Source organism: Anoplolepis gracilipes, chromosome 3, assembly GCF_047496725.1.
Source record: "Anoplolepis gracilipes chromosome 3, ASM4749672v1, whole genome shotgun sequence".
NCBI lineage: Eukaryota > Metazoa > Arthropoda > Insecta > Hymenoptera > Formicidae > Anoplolepis > Anoplolepis gracilipes.
Genome location: NC_132972.1, coordinates 10,731,470 through 10,752,911, shown reverse-complemented (window position 1 = coordinate 10,752,911; position 21,442 = coordinate 10,731,470). Strand labels below are relative to the sequence as shown.

At 32.0% G+C, this 21,442-nt stretch overlaps 1 protein-coding gene across 5 annotated transcripts in view; it reads right to left on the bottom strand.

Moving 5' to 3' along the window:
* The window catches only part of LOC140664241 (FH1/FH2 domain-containing protein 3-like), a 162,719-nt gene that overhangs the window by 8,477 nt on the left and 132,800 nt on the right, over positions 1 to 21,442 (bottom strand). For 2 of the 5 annotated variants that reach the window (XM_072889185.1, XM_072889186.1), the window contains exons 14-26: positions 20,292 to 20,802; positions 19,568 to 19,830; positions 18,223 to 18,354; positions 17,512 to 17,848; positions 15,630 to 16,254; positions 10,833 to 10,991; positions 10,113 to 10,295; positions 8,807 to 8,926; positions 7,446 to 7,580; positions 6,464 to 6,606; positions 5,684 to 5,951; positions 5,085 to 5,208; positions 916 to 1,077 (exon numbers count right to left, since the gene is read on the bottom strand). In XM_072889185.1, coding sequence (XP_072745286.1) covers positions 916 to 1,077; positions 5,085 to 5,208; positions 5,684 to 5,951; positions 6,464 to 6,606; positions 7,446 to 7,580; positions 8,807 to 8,926; positions 10,113 to 10,295; positions 10,833 to 10,991; positions 15,630 to 16,254; positions 17,512 to 17,848; positions 18,223 to 18,354; positions 19,568 to 19,830; positions 20,292 to 20,802 — 3,162 coding nt within the window. Of the gene's footprint in view, positions 1 to 906; positions 1,078 to 5,084; positions 5,209 to 5,683; positions 5,952 to 6,463; positions 6,607 to 7,445; positions 7,581 to 8,806; positions 8,927 to 10,112; positions 10,296 to 10,832; positions 10,995 to 15,629; positions 16,255 to 17,511; positions 17,849 to 18,222; positions 18,355 to 19,567; positions 19,831 to 20,291; positions 20,803 to 21,442 lie in introns of those variants that run through there. The other 3 variants (XM_072889184.1, XM_072889188.1, XM_072889187.1) reach the window with 2 other exon arrangements.

Here is a 21,442-nt window from a genome sequence, read left to right as displayed (position 1 = left end):
AGGAAATTGTTTTAAAATTGAAAAAAAACAATTATAAAAAAATATATTTGAAATTTTTTTAAATTTATGTAAAACATTTATATTCACTTTATGTATATATATATATATATATATATATCTGTATAATTATGGCTTATTATTTATAATTTTATACTATATATTATCACAGTACTCTGAAAACACTGCCCAAGTCGTTTTATGCAAAATTTCCAAATTGGACAATGCATATATCTTACTAGGATTTCTATCAATTGCAGCAGTACGTAAAGATAGATAAATGAGCACGAATATTGAGACAGAGACAGAGATATCGGTGCTAATAAAGTGCATAAAAAGTATAAGAAAGATCGAATCGATGACACGCGTACGATCGCATGTTCGATCTAGGGCGTCGACGCCGACATCTCCAAACTTCTCGCTTATCGATCGGTTCCGGTGACCTCACAACTCTATTCGTGGACCAACCGTTTTCAATAATGTATACTGCATACGGATAATTCAAAGCTCTTGTGGCACCAAAAGTTATTGGAAAATTTTACGGTTAGCACCATATTTCAGCGTTTCCTGTTGCCAATGAAACTTCAACGGCAAATTTTCACGGTGCTTGTTTTCCCATTTGTTTTATAAATTAAACTACACATGTATTGTATTATTTTAATTAATAATTTGTTGTTTTTTTCTTAAATTATTATTTTCTTAAATTATTATATTTATCTTGATATTTAAAAAATTATTTTATCATTGTACGATATGCATATATAATTTTACGATAAAATATCTATATCGTTGCATCCACAAATACGCTGTCGTATAGGAATCCGCTACCGATTGATAGATCGATTCCTCGATCAGAGATCGTTCGATAAAGAGGAGAATCTTGGTGCATGGTGCTGGGATCACACTTACAAGACTTACGATCGGCGTGTCTGGTCCTCTTGCGCTCGCGCGGCGTAGTTCTCGTGGCAGGTGTTTTCGTCGCGGTTTTCACCAGAGATTCCAACAGTTCGTCAACGCCATCAGCCAAGTTGCCGTTAGTGCTTTCATCCCTGAGCACTGGACCCAATGGAATTATACGTCCTAAAACAAAATTTTTTTCTGTTTTCTAATATTCTACAACATTTGTTTTTTTGGTAATAACTTCGTCTTCTTAAGTTGTAACAATGTCCCGACTTTTCTGCGTTATTCATGTAATATTAATGTAATTCATATACTTTGCAAATGTTAATAATATTTACTCGGGAGAAATATGAATTTATTTATTATTGAAGTCCATTGGTTTTGAATAAATTTTTTTTTTTTATAAATCCTCGTTAAAATTTTTATATATTTTCAAGGCTTTATTTTTAACAAAACAAAATTTCGCTAACAATATAAGCTATTGTTATGTGTATTGCGTCATGTTATTGGTTTCAGGTGTTATTTTCAGTTATTCTCACATTTGAACGCTATTCGAAGATAGATTTTCTCGTTTATTCATGTAAAATAATGCTCAAAAAGAAAAAGATGTTTAACAAAGACACTCTATCTCAAAATCCCGTATCTACAGAATTCGTCACCACATCTTCCACATCGTCTCACTATCTTATTTTCTACAGTCATCCCGTTCAGTCCGCAGGGCAGTAACTTTGAAACTGTCAAATGCACAGAATTTCTTTTACAGAGTTTCTTTCAAACTCGTCTCAGAAAAGCTATCATAGCGGTAGTTCCACTCTCGATACAAGGGTTGTGGAAAAGAAGATGAGATAGAAAAAGGGTGAGAGGGTGGTAATAGAATTTTCATGGACAAAGCAAAAAGTGGAAGGAAAAGTCCTTAAGTCTCGCTTATTACGCGTTCTTTGATGATCGTAGGTCAATTTAGACAATTCATTTCCGTACTTATTCTACCGTAAGGAATGTTAAACGCTTTCAAATGACTTTCTGTTCACTGGTCTGATATATGGATTTTGATAACGCTATATTTTACTTTATGCATTCATAAAATTGGAATGAATAATATAAGAGGATTACAAAAAACAATTTGAGAAAATATTATATAAACACGATTTTACTTAAGATTCTTTGACGAAACTTGGTTCAAAGTAACGTAAAATCATAAAGTCAAATATCCATAAAGTCGTATATCTAATATTGAATTCAATTGAATTAAATAAAATATCACTATCTCATATAAAAAAGAAACATTAATTTATTACATTTATAACTGTGATAACATTTCGATTTTAATATTAGTGTATTGTTAAAAAATTAATATATTAAATAAATTTATTAATTTATTAAAATTTATTAACAATATTATATTATTATTAATATTATTCGAAAAATTTTTATTTGTATACTTGATTCTTTTTTCTACGTTTTTTAGTAGCACATAAAAATTGATCTTTAAAAAAATATTGCAAATAACGCGATGACGCGTTCGCGAATTTTCAAAATAATTTCAAATTCCTCCTAACTATTATCGAAATTTCATCCAGTAGAAATAAAATCCTATATACAAAATAGTACGAAAGCAGGAATATATTATAATACAAAAGCAAAAATAAAATCGTTAACAGCAGTATGTAATGGTTGTCGTTGCGTATAAACAGGCAATTTGTTTTTAATATTGTCACATTAGCTAGCAAACCATCGACAATTTGTCGTCGCATAATTCAAGAGGTTTTTATATCTATTAAGACTGCTGAAGAACCGTCACATCCACAGCTGGAAATTCTAGCGCGACTTAAGACGGGACGTTTAGATATTTTATGTCGGATCATGCACGGAAATAAAGGGGAGAAAAGTTATGATGGCCACAGCCTCGGTAATGCACATGAGTGGTTAAGTTTACGAGCCGTACAGGACTAGGGGATGGGCACCGACCCTTGTTCCTTGAGTCGGTCCAATCCTCCACGTATCCACCTCTCCTCTGTGAGAGCAGAAATAAAAATTCCACGTTTCCTCAAGAAAGTGGTGATCCGCGGTTACAACGGTAATATAGTCTTACGAGATCCAGGCGTGTCAGTCGTTTCTGTTGGATCTTCTTCTCGGGATGGCTTTTACAGGGTTTTGCTCATAAGTAATAGAGATAGATCTTTGTATAGGTCCTCAATCTTCAATTCAATACTCAATATCTGACTCCTATATTTATCACGATAAGATAGACTGACAATATTTCAAATATTTAATTTTAAAAAATCTAAAAAGTAATAGAAATAAAACATCTTTGTAATTCAATTAAAGCAAAAGTAGATAAAAGTTTTATACTCTAATTACTCTAATTAAATCTATATAATTCTGTAATTATATAATCAATCTCTAACAATGCCTTGATTTTAATTTTCAGATTATTATGTTTTTTGAAAATGATTAAATTCATAAAGATCTAAATTCCGATCCCTATGGAAGTAGACAAACTTTAGAAGTAGACTAATTTATAATATTGTTCTTAATGTGAAAAATATTTATTTGCTAATCATGTTCAATGAATAAATTTATTTACGATACATATGCTAACAGCTGATCGAGAGAATAGTAAAAAATCGAGAAAAAAAGGTGAAAAATATATAAGTTTGCGAAGAACATTACAATAAAACCTGTAACAATGAGTCTAACAAAATTCTTTTCAACAAATTCTAGAAATAAAATTCTTAGAAGCTATTGTTATATACGTCTCTTCGTGGCGACTTGAATAACATGTACGCTGTCTCGAATATTCCCCCTGGAAGTTAACTACTTTTACATGCTGCTCTCCCGAGGCGATGTTATCATCTTATGTAACGACGTATAAAGCGCGATAAAGAATGAAAGTGAAACAAAATTCTACTCAAGTCAAAATTGTTCTCTCAAGAATATGGAATTTATAAAGCAACGCTCGCGACCGTCGAAGACATCCCATCTTGACGCTTCTCGCAATGATAATGCTACTTACAGCCGAGCTTACATTTACGGTTTAACGGCGCGACGGATATAAGCAGCCTCGAACATTTTCGCAGTCGCGAATTTCGAGCGAGAAAATTCAAATCGCATAAAAGGGAAACTCGCCCCGAGGACAAGTCCCTGTGCTATGAAGATAACGAACGGGACTTATGCGCGCCGCTAAGTTTCACGTTCCGCTAAACACGAGGGAGGAAGAGGGAGAGGATCTGGAGCCGCGAACGCGCCGTATAATCACGAGGACGGCGACGCATTTACTTCTCGTTTTCCGGTAATGTCGTCAAATGACCCGGCGCTATCCTTAAATCTTGCCTGCAAGAGCTGCTGCTTAAGGGGGCGACATTTATCTCGCGCGCGCCGCCACCACCGCCGAGCTGGAACATTACGGAGATGAAGAGAAATCCTCGCACTTTGTTCTTATCCGCGGCGGAATAGCCGACGCGGCCACCGCCATTTAGAGTGCGTTATTTTCGTGCGAGTTAAAAGCGACGTCAAATAGAGGGTGGAACACCGTCATATCGCCCATCATCTTACGTCGTGATAAAATCTCTCTCGTTCATCTGATCACGAAAACGAAACCTCTGCTTTTCGCTTGATTCGTAAATACGTATATATTTTCTTTAATATATATTTATAAATAAATAAATACTTGCTTTGTTATACCTCTTATGTATTTAACATAAAAAATGTCATTTATTCCTGACACAAAAATCATGCATAAATTTTGCGATAAATTTTTTTTTACTAAAACAAATAAATATAATGCACGTACGGATGGCATAATATTATAGTAACATTGATTATTCGATTATTAATTAAAAGATAAATAGGTAGGTATATAGGTATCATACATTATACACATTTATATAGATATTAAAATTCAAAATATCTTTTTGGTCACATATTGGAATGCGTTCATTATATTATAATGAAATATAATGGATTGTTAAATATTTTAATTTAAAATAACTGTTACATTTGAAATAACATTGTTCACTTCAATTTTAATTGTATCTTAAATTGTTCATTCCTATTAATAATGTAGAAGAATATTAATTATTGCATATTTACTAGGCAAAATTCAGGAAAGACGCAAAGAAAGAGAAAAATAAGTCAACATAAAAATATACATATATAAAATAAAAGGAAGAAAATCTGACAGAACTCACCGTCTTTCCTTTGTCTTCGCCATGGTAAAGTACCGTGGATACTCTCGACATCTGAAATGTCACTGCCAAGTAGTTGTCTGAGTTCCGCATCCGCCCGATCCTCTTTTGTACGAAACTTGCCGACCTGTAACAAAAACAAGAGATTTATAACTGGAAAAAATCGTGTATAAAATTTTATGAGAGAATATATATTTAACAATATAAAAATTATAATTTAGATACATAACTTCCAGATATTAAAAAATAGTATTAAAGAATTTCTTTACGTTTTATGTTTATATCTATCGTCAGATACAAATACACAATCGCACAAATAAATGTAAAAACCAGAACAAAATCTAATTATCTCTCTCTCTCTCTCTCTCTCTTCTCTCTTTCTTTTCTCTTTCTCCATATGTTTAAATTAATGTCACTTAATATTGAAAGATAATATTTAACCGATATATTCAACAAGATTAAAATCGATATATTCAACGAGATATTCAACATCAGAAATATAAGATACAGTATCAGAGATACAAGAACAATAAATCTAGCCGATGAAATTCACCATAGAGGTTTTTCGACAAAAAACACGGTACGAAACAAAAATGTTTTACCTCCGTTATCATCTTTCCTCTGGTCTTATTGCGTTCCCGATGATTGGCTTTCTTCTCGAGCTGTTGTATCACTCGCTCCCTGGTGGTCCTGTACTCCAGAGCAAATTCGGATACAATCCTGCAGAACTCGTTCGGCTTCGTGTCTTGTATTCTATGCAACGGTATACCCAGCCACAGAATGAATTTGCGGAAACGATTTATGATACGTCTGTGTACGATGTTTAAGACGATTATCCTCTCGGCGCAATCAGCAAGGAAATCAGACATTCTGCGGCACAAAAAAAGAAGCAATGTATTTTTCAAAGAATATATATTTTTTAATAAGCAATTTTGTGGAATGTATATTAAGAATAAAACCATTAATATATAATCATAATAAATTGAGTGTCTTTTAACTACTGCGATCAAATATAAACTGGAAATGTTTTAATTAATTATTCTGAATATTCTGACACATAAAAAAGATAAAGTACTTGACAAAAACGTAATTAAAAATATTACGAAAGATACAAGTCTATTGGGAGGTTGAAAGTACAACGCGAATGATATAACCGGTGGAAAATACGAGTGGAAAGTCTCAAAGGAAAAGAAAATGTCCTTTCGATAATTAATGGAAGTTCCACTTGGATGGTGGCCAGTTTCACTGAAAAAAAAAATTCTTTTCCGAATTTATTGTTTTCGAAACTTGTTAAACGCGAGAGCGTTCAGGAAGATTCTCAGGAAGAGGGAATCTCGGAAATTGGTTCGCAGACAGCAAAACTCGACGAGAATTATACTCACTTGACCTTCATCATTGTGGAACCATCGTGCTTCGCAATGAGCTTGAGATGGTCCCAAGACGCTTTACACTCGCTCTCGAGTTTCGCAATGTTCGCCGCCAGCTCGTCGAAATCGATTTTAGAGGCTCTCGTTACCGCGCCAATCTGAAAGCAGAACCACATTGGCGATACCGAAAAAGCTATTCCAATTTAAGAAATATGCGAGAGATGGTGTAAAACTGATCTAAAGTAATTGCCTTTCGCTTTATTCATAATAAAAGTAATTTTATCATGCAAAGGAATAATCAATCGTTCATAATCAAGATATATTCACGTAAATTATGATGAATTATAATAAGATACTATGAAAGCTCGTTTCTATTATATCTTATTTTGATTTTTATTTTCAAATATGTTCTTCCTTCTCCAAGCTCTATATCATTAATCTCTCTGATATGATTTAATCAAATATTATATATTATTTAAAAAATAGCATGCATATTTAAATTATTTATTATAAAAAAGTGCAGGTTAAGATGTTGAGAGTTTTATTAGAATTATCTGAAGCTCTATATTACTTTATATATATATAAAATTTTTCATATATGAAAATATAATTATAAAAAAATAAATAGTTGTAGAAATGATTTAAAATTATAAGTAAGACAAACAAATTTATTTGATATTAATTTGTGTTGCCGCTAGAAGAAATTAAGGAAATGTAAAAGAAATCGAAACTCTTAGAAATTTTAACACAGGATCAATAGAGGTCAATAGAATTCTGAAAGCGATTTAAGAAAAGGTAATTCCGCATAGATTTGAAACTCGTGCGATGTAGATAATCGGACAGAATGAAATCACGACAACGCCTTTCGAAAAAAGTTGCGCGGACACGAGCGAACAAACTTTGTCACGATTTCGTAAATACGGTCGCGTTATCGCGACATCTCGGCGAAATGTATAAAGTTTTCCTCAGCTTTTTTTCAACTAAAACAGTCTCTCACCTCGGAATAAAGATCCGTAGAATCCGGGAACTTCTCCATCACCATGTGGCAGAGATGATGAAGCAGTGAATGCTTGTGAACCGTATCCTTCACTTCAGGTACTTTGACGAGGTATTCTAGTTGAAAGCCCTTCACCTGAAAAAGGATGAACCCCTCGTGACACGACACATCACCGGGAAAATCGTTTGTCTCGGTTCGACGCACGTAAATTTCGACATTTTTTGTACGCAAAAAAGTGGAGCTCTCTTAAAATAACTATAATGATATAATTATGAACGAAATTAAGAATAATTAATTACCATCAAATTTATCGAGTTTATATTTACTAGTTCCTGATAAAAAAAGACAAACAAATGAACACCGATGTTGTAAAATTATTCGACAAAGTTAAAGTAATATAATATTACAGTGCTTTAGTATAAAAGAATATTTTATTATTAACACGTGTATATTAAATAAAGAAATAAAACTCTGAAATTTTATACTATAGAAATATATATATATATATATATATATATATATACATACATACACATATATAGATATATATATATATATATATATATATATATATATATATATATATATATATAAAGCAACGCAATTTATTATTGAATTTAAAATTATTGAATTAAAAAAAATACATACATATATATATATATATGTATTTTTTTTAATTTAATAATTTTAAATTCAATAATAAATTGCGTTGCTTTAAATAGGATTTTTATATATTTTTATATATTTTATTTGTATTCATTTTTATATTTAAAATTAAAAACGCGGTGATATATTTAAGACGATAAATAGAATTAAAGACGACATATTTATAATGAATGTAAAATATATACATATTAATTTTGTATAATATGTTGTATAATATTTATATAAATTTTGTACATGTTTATAATACATATATGTGATAGAAAAATTATATAGTAAGTTGCAACTTATCAACATACAATTTTTCTATTACATATTGATAAAAATTTCATTCCTCTATAATGCGTATATATTTATATTAATTCACTGCATCGCTCGGAAATTAATTCGATGCAAATGTAGCCATCGGAAAATGCGATAAACTTTTTTAATACAGTGAATATCTCGTCATAACTCTTGAAAATTCCAGCGCCGTTCCAGGAATAAATAGCGAGCCGTAATTGCAATAAAACTTCGTATTAAACCGAGATTGTTTTCGAAAAAATGTGGCAGTCAGCCAAGTGGCACGTGAGGCACCTCGGCCAGGAGTTAGAACGAAATTATCGATATCGCCGAGCTACGGACTGCTACGATTCTGCCAGATTACAGGGACAGACGGATTAAGCGCGGATATCATTTGGCTGGCATTCAATACCCACCTCATTTCCGTTGAGAAATATCCCGATCGAAAGGAGCGTGCTCAGAATCCCACGGAACGTTTTATTCACACGCAGAGTCTCCATACCCTGCTTCAGATCCATCAAAGGGTCCGCGATTTCCTGAAAGTCACAAAAACCACCCCGTTTATTTCTTCGTCTCGTATATCCGCTCGTTATCGCATCGATTTTCATAATTGTGCACACATTGTTGCACACTGGAATTTGTGAGATCATTAATTCACGAATTCCAGAGTAGCGAATTTCAAGCATTCTAACCAGAAGTGAGAAAAAAAATTGAATTATAAAGAGAAAATCAGTCTTCATATGAAGTGGCATTCTCGTACCGTACATTTATGAATAAAAAATTTTTAAATTTACATATGCTGAATTTTTTTACAACTTAAATTTATAATACTTTTCAGGAGTATTTTTATTAACTCTGTCATTATCAATTTTTTAGCAATGCATTTTTGAAATAATCGGTTTAATTAAGAAATAGTGTATCTCATACATTTCGAGAATATGCAAATAGATACAAGAAGTCGAAGTTTCCGATGAGAGGTATCTCGCGCTATGGCTATACGGTCGAGCGACACCGAGGAAGCCAGGTCGTCAAGTGACCTTTCTTAGTTCCTGTACAATATCGGAATTCGCGATTTTGTCGTTGAAGAAACGCGCGGAGAACGCTCTTCTAGCTACCGACGTCCTCTGACTGCATTGCTAGCATTCCTTCCCATCGTCTTCACGCTCGCGATGAAATCCGTGTGCAAAATCGAGAAAAGGAGAGAGAAAAAGAGGAGAAAGGAAAAAAGCCAATTCATGCACATCAGTTAAACGAGCGAATATAATATCCATTTCAAATTAAAAACCATTAGCATATCAATAATATTGTTTGCTCAAGCATATCAATAAATTGTTATGCTTCGTAAATAATGAATCAAAGAAAGAAAAAAAAGAAAATTATGATTTATTCTTAAAACTTAAAGTTTAAATTATTGTATTACATATTTCTATTGATAAGCTGCTATATCCCAATCATATATAGAATTATTTAATTAAATAATATTTGAACAAACAACAATGTATCATACATTCAGAAAAGAATACTAATTACAAAGTTATTGACATACGTTATATAAATGGCAAGTTATAGAATTTAGAATTTCCACAATCGCAAATTTACAAAAAATGCACTTTTACACAATCGATAATTTGCGAAATCAACAGAAATTTATTGTTAAATTGTAATTATCCACTAAAAAAAATATGAAAAGGTATGCACAATGTTAAGATTTTGTTTACTTACTTTCTCAGAGTTTTCGAAATCTAGTTTGAACGCCCACAGTTTCAGCCTCGCTGGCAATTCCGAGATGGAGGTCAAAGTCAGAAGGAATTGCTCAGCCGATCCTAAAGGAAGATCAGGATTGGCGGCCTGCGCTTCTTGTATCCTGGACTTTTCTTCCTTAGTGGGTAGCATCGTCAAAAGTTTCTGTCGAGAGGATTTCGTGGCAGGAAGGGAATGAACGAAGAAAAAAAGCCAATTGAAAATTAGAGAAATTATAATAAATTCGAAAATTAAGATATACAAGAGTGCTTTTCAACTGAATTGTGAGATCGATCGTAAACAGAAGTTGATAAATTTGCAAAATGCTCTTTCGGTCGTAAATTAAAGAAGGATCGGTGTGATTCATTTGGATAAACGTTCAATACGCAAAGAAAAATCGAAAAATAGATTAAGAATATATGTGAGATCAAACTGCGATATTGAATCAAAGAATAAAAACTAACAATTATCCCAATTTCGTGTAAAAGTTGTTTGGAATAATTTTTATTTCATCAAAAAATATAAAACGGTCAAAATATTGCATGCATACATATATATGATTTTGTAATGTTACATATACATATATATTTACACATATATTTTTTAGTTTTATGTAAGATTTTAATAGCTGTCGCGAGTAATTATTATAAAACGAAAACTCGAAGATAAAAAATAAAAAAGATATATATGCAATATTCTCACCTCGATGCCCTCTCTATTCATGATTGTGGCGTCCATTTTTAAGATTGCAGTTTTAATGGATCTTGGTGGCGGCAGCTTTGTCATACCAATGTTGATAGCGTTGGACCTTTTGTGATTCAGCACGATAATTTCCTTATTTTTGTTCATTTCTTGCTGCTTCTACTTGTCAAGAACAATAGACAAAATCTTCATTTATATCGAAATTTTTGTGCATGATATATAACTTTTAACATTTTTATTATTCGTAATATTTGAGATTATTAAAATCAATTAGTATTTGTATTACCGTGCATTAACAAATACCTACATACGAACATACGGAAAGCTATAAAATATTGGAACACATCACACAAATTCATGAATAAACTTTATACATATGTGAAATGTACAGAGAATGCTATTAAACGGGATAAATGTAACTTTTCTATTAAAAGTCAGGATATGTATGTATATTTGTGTGTGTTTATGTGTAGATGTGCTCGAGCATGTGTCTGAATAACTTTGAATGCTTACATAAAAAATTGTTTAGCTGCATAGATGAGCTATTGGGACGGTTTTATGCATCCAATAGATATCCATTCAATAACCATCATGCAACGATAAGATCATTAAATTATTTTCTTTATAGAAAATTATTCTCCTATAGAGAGAGATCCATACTTCACTTGTTACAGAAAATAATCTCATTATGTATGAAAATGAAAATTATGTGAATGTTCATATAAATTAAATAAAATCAAAGTAGCGAAAAATCAAATATAGATACTTTAAAATAATATCTTAATTAAAACAAAAAAATATTCGATAAAAAATTTAAAGTGTTATATAAATAATATACATAATGTCTTAAATATTAATAATAAGTTAAACTAAAAGCTACATTTTTTATTGCATCAGTCATTTTTTAAATATAAGTTAGTTAATAATATATGTGAGAAAATAAAAAATAAAATTGAAAAATACAAGTCAGAAAATACTTGCGTAGTTTTTAAAATAAAACAAAGTGTTATGTATAAACAAAACATATATAAACATCGTTTCATCGATTGACACGGTGTCATTACATGCTTCGATGAAAACCTGATGCGTGTGAAACAAAAGCAAAAATTATAATTGCCAATCACCCATACCGTCACGGCAACGTTAAAAGTAACATCTCCCCATTAATTGATCCTTAGTAGGTTGATCAATTACGATGAGGAATGTGCACGGAATAACAAACGCAAGAGAGATTTACACTGGTGAAAGTACGTGTTGTAGTCTCTTCGAGGAGTGTGAAATATTATCTCCCGCGAAATATTATCTCCATTAATTAATGCATTATTATCGGCATGAGATCGATCGCGCCAGACAGCAAAATATACTCGTGAGAAGATCCACTCGAAACACATGCACGTATATCAACAGAATCGCGGAAAGTTAAGGAATTAAGACTCACCTCCTGTAAAATTCCGCATGCCATTTCGTTCATTTTTTTTTTCGTGCGAGCACCAACAACATTGCCAAGAATATAAGAAGAAGATTAGTCGTATTGCAGTAAACCATCATCACCATCACTAACCCGCTATTATTTGACCATCGTAATAATCGTTATTCAAGTCCGTTATCATAACCGTTATCCTCACGCGATATAGTTACGGTTAACCGCTACTATTAAATTAGCAGATGTTATTGTACAATCCTAATTTGATAATAATACCTTTGTGGGCAAATATAAAACTAAAAGCGAAAGTTAAAATGAATAAAAATTTACTTAATTCACTTTTAATATACATCTCTCTTTACGGAAGTATAAAAAAATACAGATATATTTTAGAAAATATCTAATACAGTAAAATAGACAAATATAAAATCATATTTCAACAAAATGGCATGATTGAAATGTTGACATTTTGTTCTCATATAAAAAGATAAAATATTTGATAAAAATATCATTATTATTGAACTTATTGCGCTCATATTATATTAAATATAATATTTTTTGATATTTAATTTTAATATTAAAAATATCAGAAAGAAGAACAAGAGAAAGAGAGAGAAAAATCATATACTAAGAATTAAATTATATAAATTTTTAGTAGCGCATCCTAAAAAATCTTGTAACTTTTATTTTCTTAAAGATATTTATATATCTCGCGTTATTTTAAAAAATAATTCTGTACTTTGTCTATAAATAACACTCAAGAATAATAGTTATCCTTCTAATGTTATAATCCCTTCATATAATCTCAAGCTTTTCTACAACAACCATTACTTTGTGACGCACTTGATGCGCTGATTTTTCCAAGCTTTCTCCCTATTAGTTTGAAACATGCGTCATTTGTGGTCCTGATTTACGACGTCACGGGACGAGTAACAGTGTACAACATCATTATTCGCGTCGAAGATGAGTTTTCCTTTTATACCCTTTGTTCCTTCTTACACCCTTCGTCACCGACAAAACTCGCGATTTTCTTGGCGCACCGCCATTTTTTCGCTCTTTTTTACGAGCGCAGGTCGACTGTAATTATCGGTGTGCTAAGGTAAGTTCAAAGGGCGAGGAACAGTGACGTCGGAAACAGCCGGAACGAAGGAATAAGGCGGCAGCTTTTATGCTCAAAAAATAAATATAAAATATATAACCCGGTCGCACTCATTACCGTACGATATCACTTGCTGCGATTTAGTTGCGCGCACGTACGAATTATACAAGTGAGAGGAAATATAATCGCGCCGTATAATTACTGCGGTAATTAATGACGCTATTTTCTACTCAATTGCGATGCCAATCGGCGAAAAATTTTTATACTTCTCTAACATAAGAGAGAGAGAGAGAAAAAAATTGTTTTTAATTATATTATATATGTTGTGTATGTGTGTATATATATATATATATATATATATATATATGTATATATAATTGTTATAATGTTGTGTTGATTCTTGTGCTAAATTTTATTGATTTTCTCTTTGATCAAAAACAAATTTCTAAGATTGAAGTGTTCATTTAAAAAATTGTTTAAGTTTAGTTGTGAAAACTCTGTACTAAAATCGATACCCTATTAAATACTCTAACTTGAAATATTAACTTATATTTATAGTTTAATTAAAATTTATTGGGTTTCAAAGCTGGTATACATTAGTCAAATAATCACCGCATTTAATTACTTTCTTCAATTTTACGGTTAGAAGATGTAAAAGATGAATCATGAATATGTATATAAATGAATCAAGAAGCTCGTTGCGTCGTTCTTAGTTGAGGCATGCATAATTACAGTTAAAGTGGTTTCTTTTACGGTAGAAATAAATGCAGCAGTTGCTGCATAAACAAAAGATGAAGAACGTAATTTGCGACACCAACCGTGACGAAAAAGGTTAAAAACCAACGTACTACATTTCAGAAGCTGTTTTCTTTGATATCCTCGCTACTCATTTACTGATTAACATAATTACAAACACTTGGGATCTATTAAGCTTAAATAAAAAGGGTGACAGTTGGAATATTGTTATTATTTGCAATTGAAAAAATATAATTTAAAAAAAAACTTTATTTATTAACTATAGATAGTTCTAATATTACTTAGCAAAAATTAATCTAATTAACAAAAAAAAAGATTGAATAAAATGTGAAAATTCAGAGAAAATTTAATATATAAAGAGAAATAATACCTTCCACAACAAATAATTCATTAATACTATCATAAATATTTCATCGATTACAAATAGATAAAACATTAACAAAAATTTAAATAAATCAAATCTGATGAAATAAATCAATAATTGATCCGATTACTTTCGCTGAATATATAATAATTATGAAAAAAAGTGATTAACTTTGCAATATAAAATAAACTAAATAACTACTTTAAAGCTTTAATAATATTTACTGTTTATTTTCACCTTTCTCTCTAAATTAATATAAAATTTTATTTTGGAAAATCGGGAAATTGTAAATGTAATTGTTTCATAATTATGCTCAATTAAAACAAATCATAAATTTAACTTCTGTTCATTATTGTAACTATGTCCAATTATTATTACGATCTCACGCAGCAATGTATAATAATTAATTTCAATTTTGAATATAATTAAAATTATAAACGATACGATGCATCAAATTAATGGAAACATAATGGATAAAAATATCATCCTCTTTAAATGCATGCAACCTCAAATTGTTGAATCAACAAACATATAAAGTTTGTGTGCACAGAATTGTTGATATGTGCTTTATGCACGTCGAAATTTTAGTGTCAGAAAGATTCTTTTCTGCCAACCTTGCTTGAATAAAGATCAAACATCTGCTTTTCTTACAAAAACTAATGACTAATCACAAAATAACTAACATTGGAAGCAAATCAATATGAAGCAAGATAAAAAATGAATTGTGAAGTTAGTACCTCAATTTTTAAATTAAAATTTGATACCGTTAATCAACGGAACTCCTTTTATTTCTTATAAAGAACTCTTAAACTCTTTAAGAAGAAGCTAGGACTCTAATCAGAACTATAAAAATTGCATTTCGAGGTGCTAACTTCACACCCATGTGTGACTAGGTGAATATCGCGATTTTTTCATCAAAATAAACTAACACTGCCATTATTCTTGGAACAATAAATAATGACATCGTTAAAAAAAATTGAAACGTACAAAACTACAATGTGTAACATATATTGAGAAGCTGAGGAACTAGACATTGTTTAACGAGAGTCGTTCTTTATGTCATTCTCCTCAGCTGTTCGCTCAACGATGAAACTCACGGTTCGTATGACGAAAACTACGCAGTCGCAACGGAAGTCGGATATGAAGATTACTCACCTTTGTGATGAGATCCTTGGCGCGACTCTCGAAAAGGTGCTCGAGTTTCTGCGTGTCGACGGCCACGGGTGACAACTCGTCCCAAATCATCTTGTGTTTGTCGAGCCGCGCAAGAATATTGGGATCGTCCCGTACCTCCTTCCAGAACAGCTTTACAGTCTTTTTGCTCTTCTTCGCGAGCAACAACGGTGGACTCTTCGGCGCCTCGTTGGTCGGCGGCGACGGTCTCGATATCTTCAGGTTGACGCCGAAAGGCGGTGGCGGACCCTGAGGAAGTGGCGGTGGTAGTCTCGCACCCAACGGCGGTGGCGGGGGTGCCAGAGTGTCTCCAGCCGGAGGCACCATCGGCGGTGGCGGGGGTGGTATTCCGTTCGTCACATTAGCGGATCCCAGCACGTCAATTTCGTCGTCGGAATTCAGATCGGTGAAGTCCAGGTCGCAGAGCGCGAGCGGTCTCTTTAGCTTCTTCACCAGCTCCTCCCAGTGCAGTTCGTTCTCGGATTTCTTCGTCTCCTGCAGCTTGGGCAGATTGTCACCGGTCGGTGACTTCAAAACGTCCGCCTTTGACTTTGACTTTGCCAGGCCCTCCTTTGCCTTCGAAATTAGCCCGCTCATGTCTCCTATTCTAAAGATACGCGTAAAAAATGCTGGATCGTAAAATCGCATGATACATTTTATGACACATGCTACAAGTACACATATTTTTCAAATTAGCATGAAATGGTGAGTAAAACATCATAAAACAACAAACAGTTAAAATCAAATAGTATCAATATATATTCATTTAATTTTACCTGACAATATTGATTCATTGAATTATTACGCAAATTAAATTATCTATATATGCAGAATTAAAACTGGTATGATTATAAATAAATTGAAATTTTAATGTTAAACATATAAATAATCTCTAGTTTAATTCTGACGATTAATAAAGTAATGTTTTTTATAACATGGAAATCACCGTAATAATCAAATTATCTGCCATATTCAATCTTTTAAAAAATATTTCAACCGATTTTCTTCATAATTTGCTTGTACAATCAGTATCACCGAACCAACACTGTAATATATTTAAAGTACATAAATTGTAATAATATATTAATCAATTGTATTAAGTAGATATTTTTAGAGGACGACAAAACTTATTCAAGATATAGGGCTGCTTATCGATTTTGTTGAAAGTTTCGCATCCGGCGGCGACGAAGAACTAACTTTTATACGAACCGCGCTACTTTTGCAATATCCTGCGTAAAATTAACTCGGTGGAACTTCCGGCTCGAGTACGACAAAGTTTGTGCAACTCTTCCAGCCATCAAGTACTATTGCTGTTGTCAATACCTCGCGTTATCCTAATACGCTATTTTCCACTTCCACTTGTCATGAAAGTTGAACAAACTTTTACGTTCAAAAATATTTCGCGTTTAATAAGAAAACTTTTAGGGGTACATACAATTGTTGATATAAATAAATATCAAAATGAAAATTAAAATAACATCATGTGTTCATAAGAGCAACATCTAGTAGTGAAAATTTATATAGAAAATATCTTTTTCAAGTTATGCAAATATCATAAATATAATAAAATGCAAAATATATATATATATATATATATATATATATATATATATATATATAAAATAAATTATATCAGTAAGGATAATTTTTAGAAGAATTATTTCTTAATTTTAATGTTTAAGTTTAAATGATCTTTTGTTCTCTTATGTAATTATTTTCTTAAATATTGATTAGGCTTACATGTATTTAAAGTTTTTATGCCGCAACAAAATTCACATTAAAGCTTAAACACATAAAGCTGCAAAGGATAAATTAATCGAGCAACATGCATCTGAAATGAAGACTGTGCCTTTGTCGAAATTACCTGGAAACTTTCTCCTCCACAGGGCTGCTAGGTATAAGATTCTGTGCCGCCAACTTCTGCGTGAGATCCTTGACGGTACCTTCCCTCTTAAGTTGTAGAACCACTCGACGATCCCCATCTTCGTCAGTGTGATTACTCTCGTCGTACTCGACACCTTCGTTGGGACTTTTGCCGTACCATGGTTTCTTCTCCTCCGAGTCGAGCTTGTTCGCCGCATTCATCAAGGGCGTCAAGTCCTTCCTGCTGTTCGTTCTAGACAACTTGTTCGAGGGAGAATCAGCGTTTCTCTCGTAAGAGGTGCCGTTCGTGTATCGCAGACTGTTCGATGCAAATTGACCTTTAATAACACACACGATAGAACGTTCTTATTATCATTGTAATGACATCTTCTTGTGCATCTAATTTTAAAGAACATACGTGCATAAGAATTCCAATAATATGTTTCATTCAATTTGCCTAATAATTTTGAGATAAAAATTTAATTTAAGAAGCGCGAATACATTTCACAAGAAATCTGCATATACAATTTTATTTTCTAACATATTTACTTTTAAATCGTGCGAATAAATGTGTAAAAAATAAAATTAAACAAGCTTTCTCTTCTGCGAGAACGAGAATTTTATTATCAATAATAATCGGAGATATAATTGAAAAAATAAAATAAATTAAAGCAATAAAAATGTAGCAATTAAATGGTTTATAAGTATTCACTTTCTTGTTCATCGGTGTGACCAAGAGAAGCTCTCATGTTTGCAGTAGCCTCTTGTTGCTCTCTAATAAAGCTTCTCTGTCTTTCCGCACGTTCTCTCCGCCGTCTCAGCGCTGGTGTAACACCAACATCCACTGAAACATGCCATATATTTTCCATTTTTCATTAAAACAAATCGCATTATATACACCTTAATATATAGTTAAAAAATCAAATTAACTTTAATATGAATTAAATATAGAAGCAAATTTTTTCAAAATCTAAATTAAGTTTTACTCCGCAAGTTTAGCGAATAAAAATTGGAGAAATAATAATTCATTGTAGTACTATAAACGTATAATACATTATTTAAAAATATATCGAACATATGCATTTTTTGTATAAAGATAAATCGCAAGACATTCAACTTATAATGTTGTATTTGATCTGACGTATATTTGATATCTTTAGAAATCTAATGGAACATTTATGCTGACTGCGTATCGCGTCTCCGATGAAATGCGCAAAAGAACTGAAAACCGCAAGGCCTTGGTAGGCAATTCACTGATGCGGGAATCGTACCCCGTAGGCATCCAAGTTCGTATTCATCATGCAATCGAATTGCTAACGAATCAATTTACAATGTACTTCGATTGAGATTGTCTAAAGAATTTGGAAAATTAATCTTCAGACTTTTATATTTTTACTTCTATATTTTTATTACTTATATATTATAATTTCAATCTGCGACGGTTATAATTTATTTAATATATAGTCAGCTCAGTTTTTGATAAAAATATGCAAAATATTATTAAAAAATAATGAAAAAAAAGATGTAAAAAATAACTATGATAATTAAAACACAATTTAAAAAAGGCTAAAAATGATTGATTTTAAATGTATAATCTTTAGTCAAGAAAAAATGTTTAAATTAATCAATTTTGTTAAAAAATAAAGTAGAAACATATTTCTGCAAAAGTATAAAGTAAGTTTATTTCTTTATTTTATCTATTTAAAAATTTTGATATATTCAGACGTTACACTGCTACTCACTGCAACAATGCGGTTATACTATACATAAAGCCGATAATTTAGCCATAGTGATAAACAAGCAAAACGTAAATAAAGTTTTTCATGAAGCTTATAACCGAGACAAATCTAAATAATTCAAAACTTATGCTACAAAGTATGCCTACTTTATTACTGCGAAAGTAAAATTCATTAAATAGTTTATCTACAATAAGTTTAATCTCGAAACTTTGTTTCGTAGATAATTATATTGTATTTATAATTAGTATATACATTTATATATTATAACAAAAGAAAGAGAAAGAGAAAGTGAGAGACAGACAGAGAAAGAATTATTACCTTTATTCTCTTTATAACTGCCGTTAAGCTGAACTTCACCCAGATGACCGTGGGAACTTTGAGAGCTACTTGATTCGTCGTCATCGTCTGGTAAATTGGAGTTCAAGGTGTTGTTCAATGAGCTCACACCCAGAGAGTGATTAAGCCGTGGACTTAGACGTGCATTCAAAGACATCGACAAGGGCGAATTACCTGTCGAATGCCTCCGAGATTTTCGTCGTTCGTGAGAATCTACTAAAGACTTCCGATTCCGTAAAGTCTTTCTGTAAAGTTAATGTAAAATATTTTCTTCATTAGATTTTCATAAAATAGAATATAATATCCTCTCTCAATATATAGAATGTTCTTTCTTATTTATTTTTAATTACACATTTCTTGGCAATTTTCTTTCATTCTAAAAATTTTATCAGTTTTACTGTTCTTAATAAATATTCAATTTTAAGTGTTAAGTATTTGATAAATATTAAATTGAAATTCTCTCAAAGTAAATATCTTTAAATCAAATAATATTTTTTATTAATTCTCGTCCACAAAAATGTAATTTAAAAAAAATATCATTCAATAAAAATAATACACATTACTCTAAGTTTGATTTATAATATTTATCTTTAATATATTTTTCAAATAATTATATAATATCTAATTAATGTATATACAGAAAAAAAAAGAATAGAAATACAGATACAAAATTATCTATGCACGATATAATTTTCAAGCTATTTACCTTATATTATCATCTAATTGGCGTATCGGTGAACCTCTGTCACCGTCTTCGTGATGCAGCACCGCCTCATAGATCTGAAACTGCCTGAGCAAATCGAGGTCCGTGCCCTGCTTCGACATGTACCTTTGGATGACGCCCTCCATACCTTGTTCCTCGAGGCAGTCCACTTGATCGTAATAAGTGTCCTGATCGGGAATGCCGTTCAAGCACTTGTTGATCAATGTCGTCGCGTATATAAGCAGCTCCGTATCGGCAGCATCATAATCTTTCAGGAGTTTCATCACGTTAATCCACGGTACCACGCCCCGTGCCTGATCTACCGCTCTGACAGCTCTGACCAATAGCAGACTGTTTGTTTCCACGTACTCCACAAAAACGAGCAACAGCTTCAACGCTGTTTTCACCACCAGCCGAAAACGACTTGCAATTAACGTATACAGCCATTCCACCGTCTGTCCATGTTCCATCACCCCGTTCATGCCGTCGACATACAGCATCACCTGACCGAGTGCTGCATAAATGCAAACAAGTTGCGAGATTAAACATGGAAGGTTAATTGTTACAGACAATCGTGCATAAAGAGAAACAAGTCTTTGGCCATTGTAAATGTACCTTCTAATATGGATTTCGTCGAAACAACGTAAAAGCTCAAAAAATACTTCAAATGTCAAGAAAAGGTCTATGTATATATATATATATATATATATATATATAATATTATTTAGCAATATTTCAATCTACTTTCAAAATATTTTCTCGCATTAATCAATATTTTTTCCCCAGATTTTCGTAGAAAACCGTCTCTGTAAATATTGTAGTCATATAATCATTTATTTCGCCTTTTAATTCACACTGTGTTATGGTTTTTGCTATTTTTGCTTCAATGCAAAAATATAAACGAAAGAGAAGTCGATACGGAGATCTCTGCCAATATAGATATGTATACAAGGAAAAATAAAAGCACGTTGCACAAACTATCGTTACAGCCGAGCGATGGGAAATCTATCAATCTCGGCATCGATCCGAAACGACGTTGCCTATATTTTTGTACTATGCTGCCTCGTTGTTTACGAAACTGATTTCCGGCTCGTCCTCGGGCCGCAGTTAGGTGCGACTGGAATTTAACGTGTAAATTCTGCCGATCATAGGTT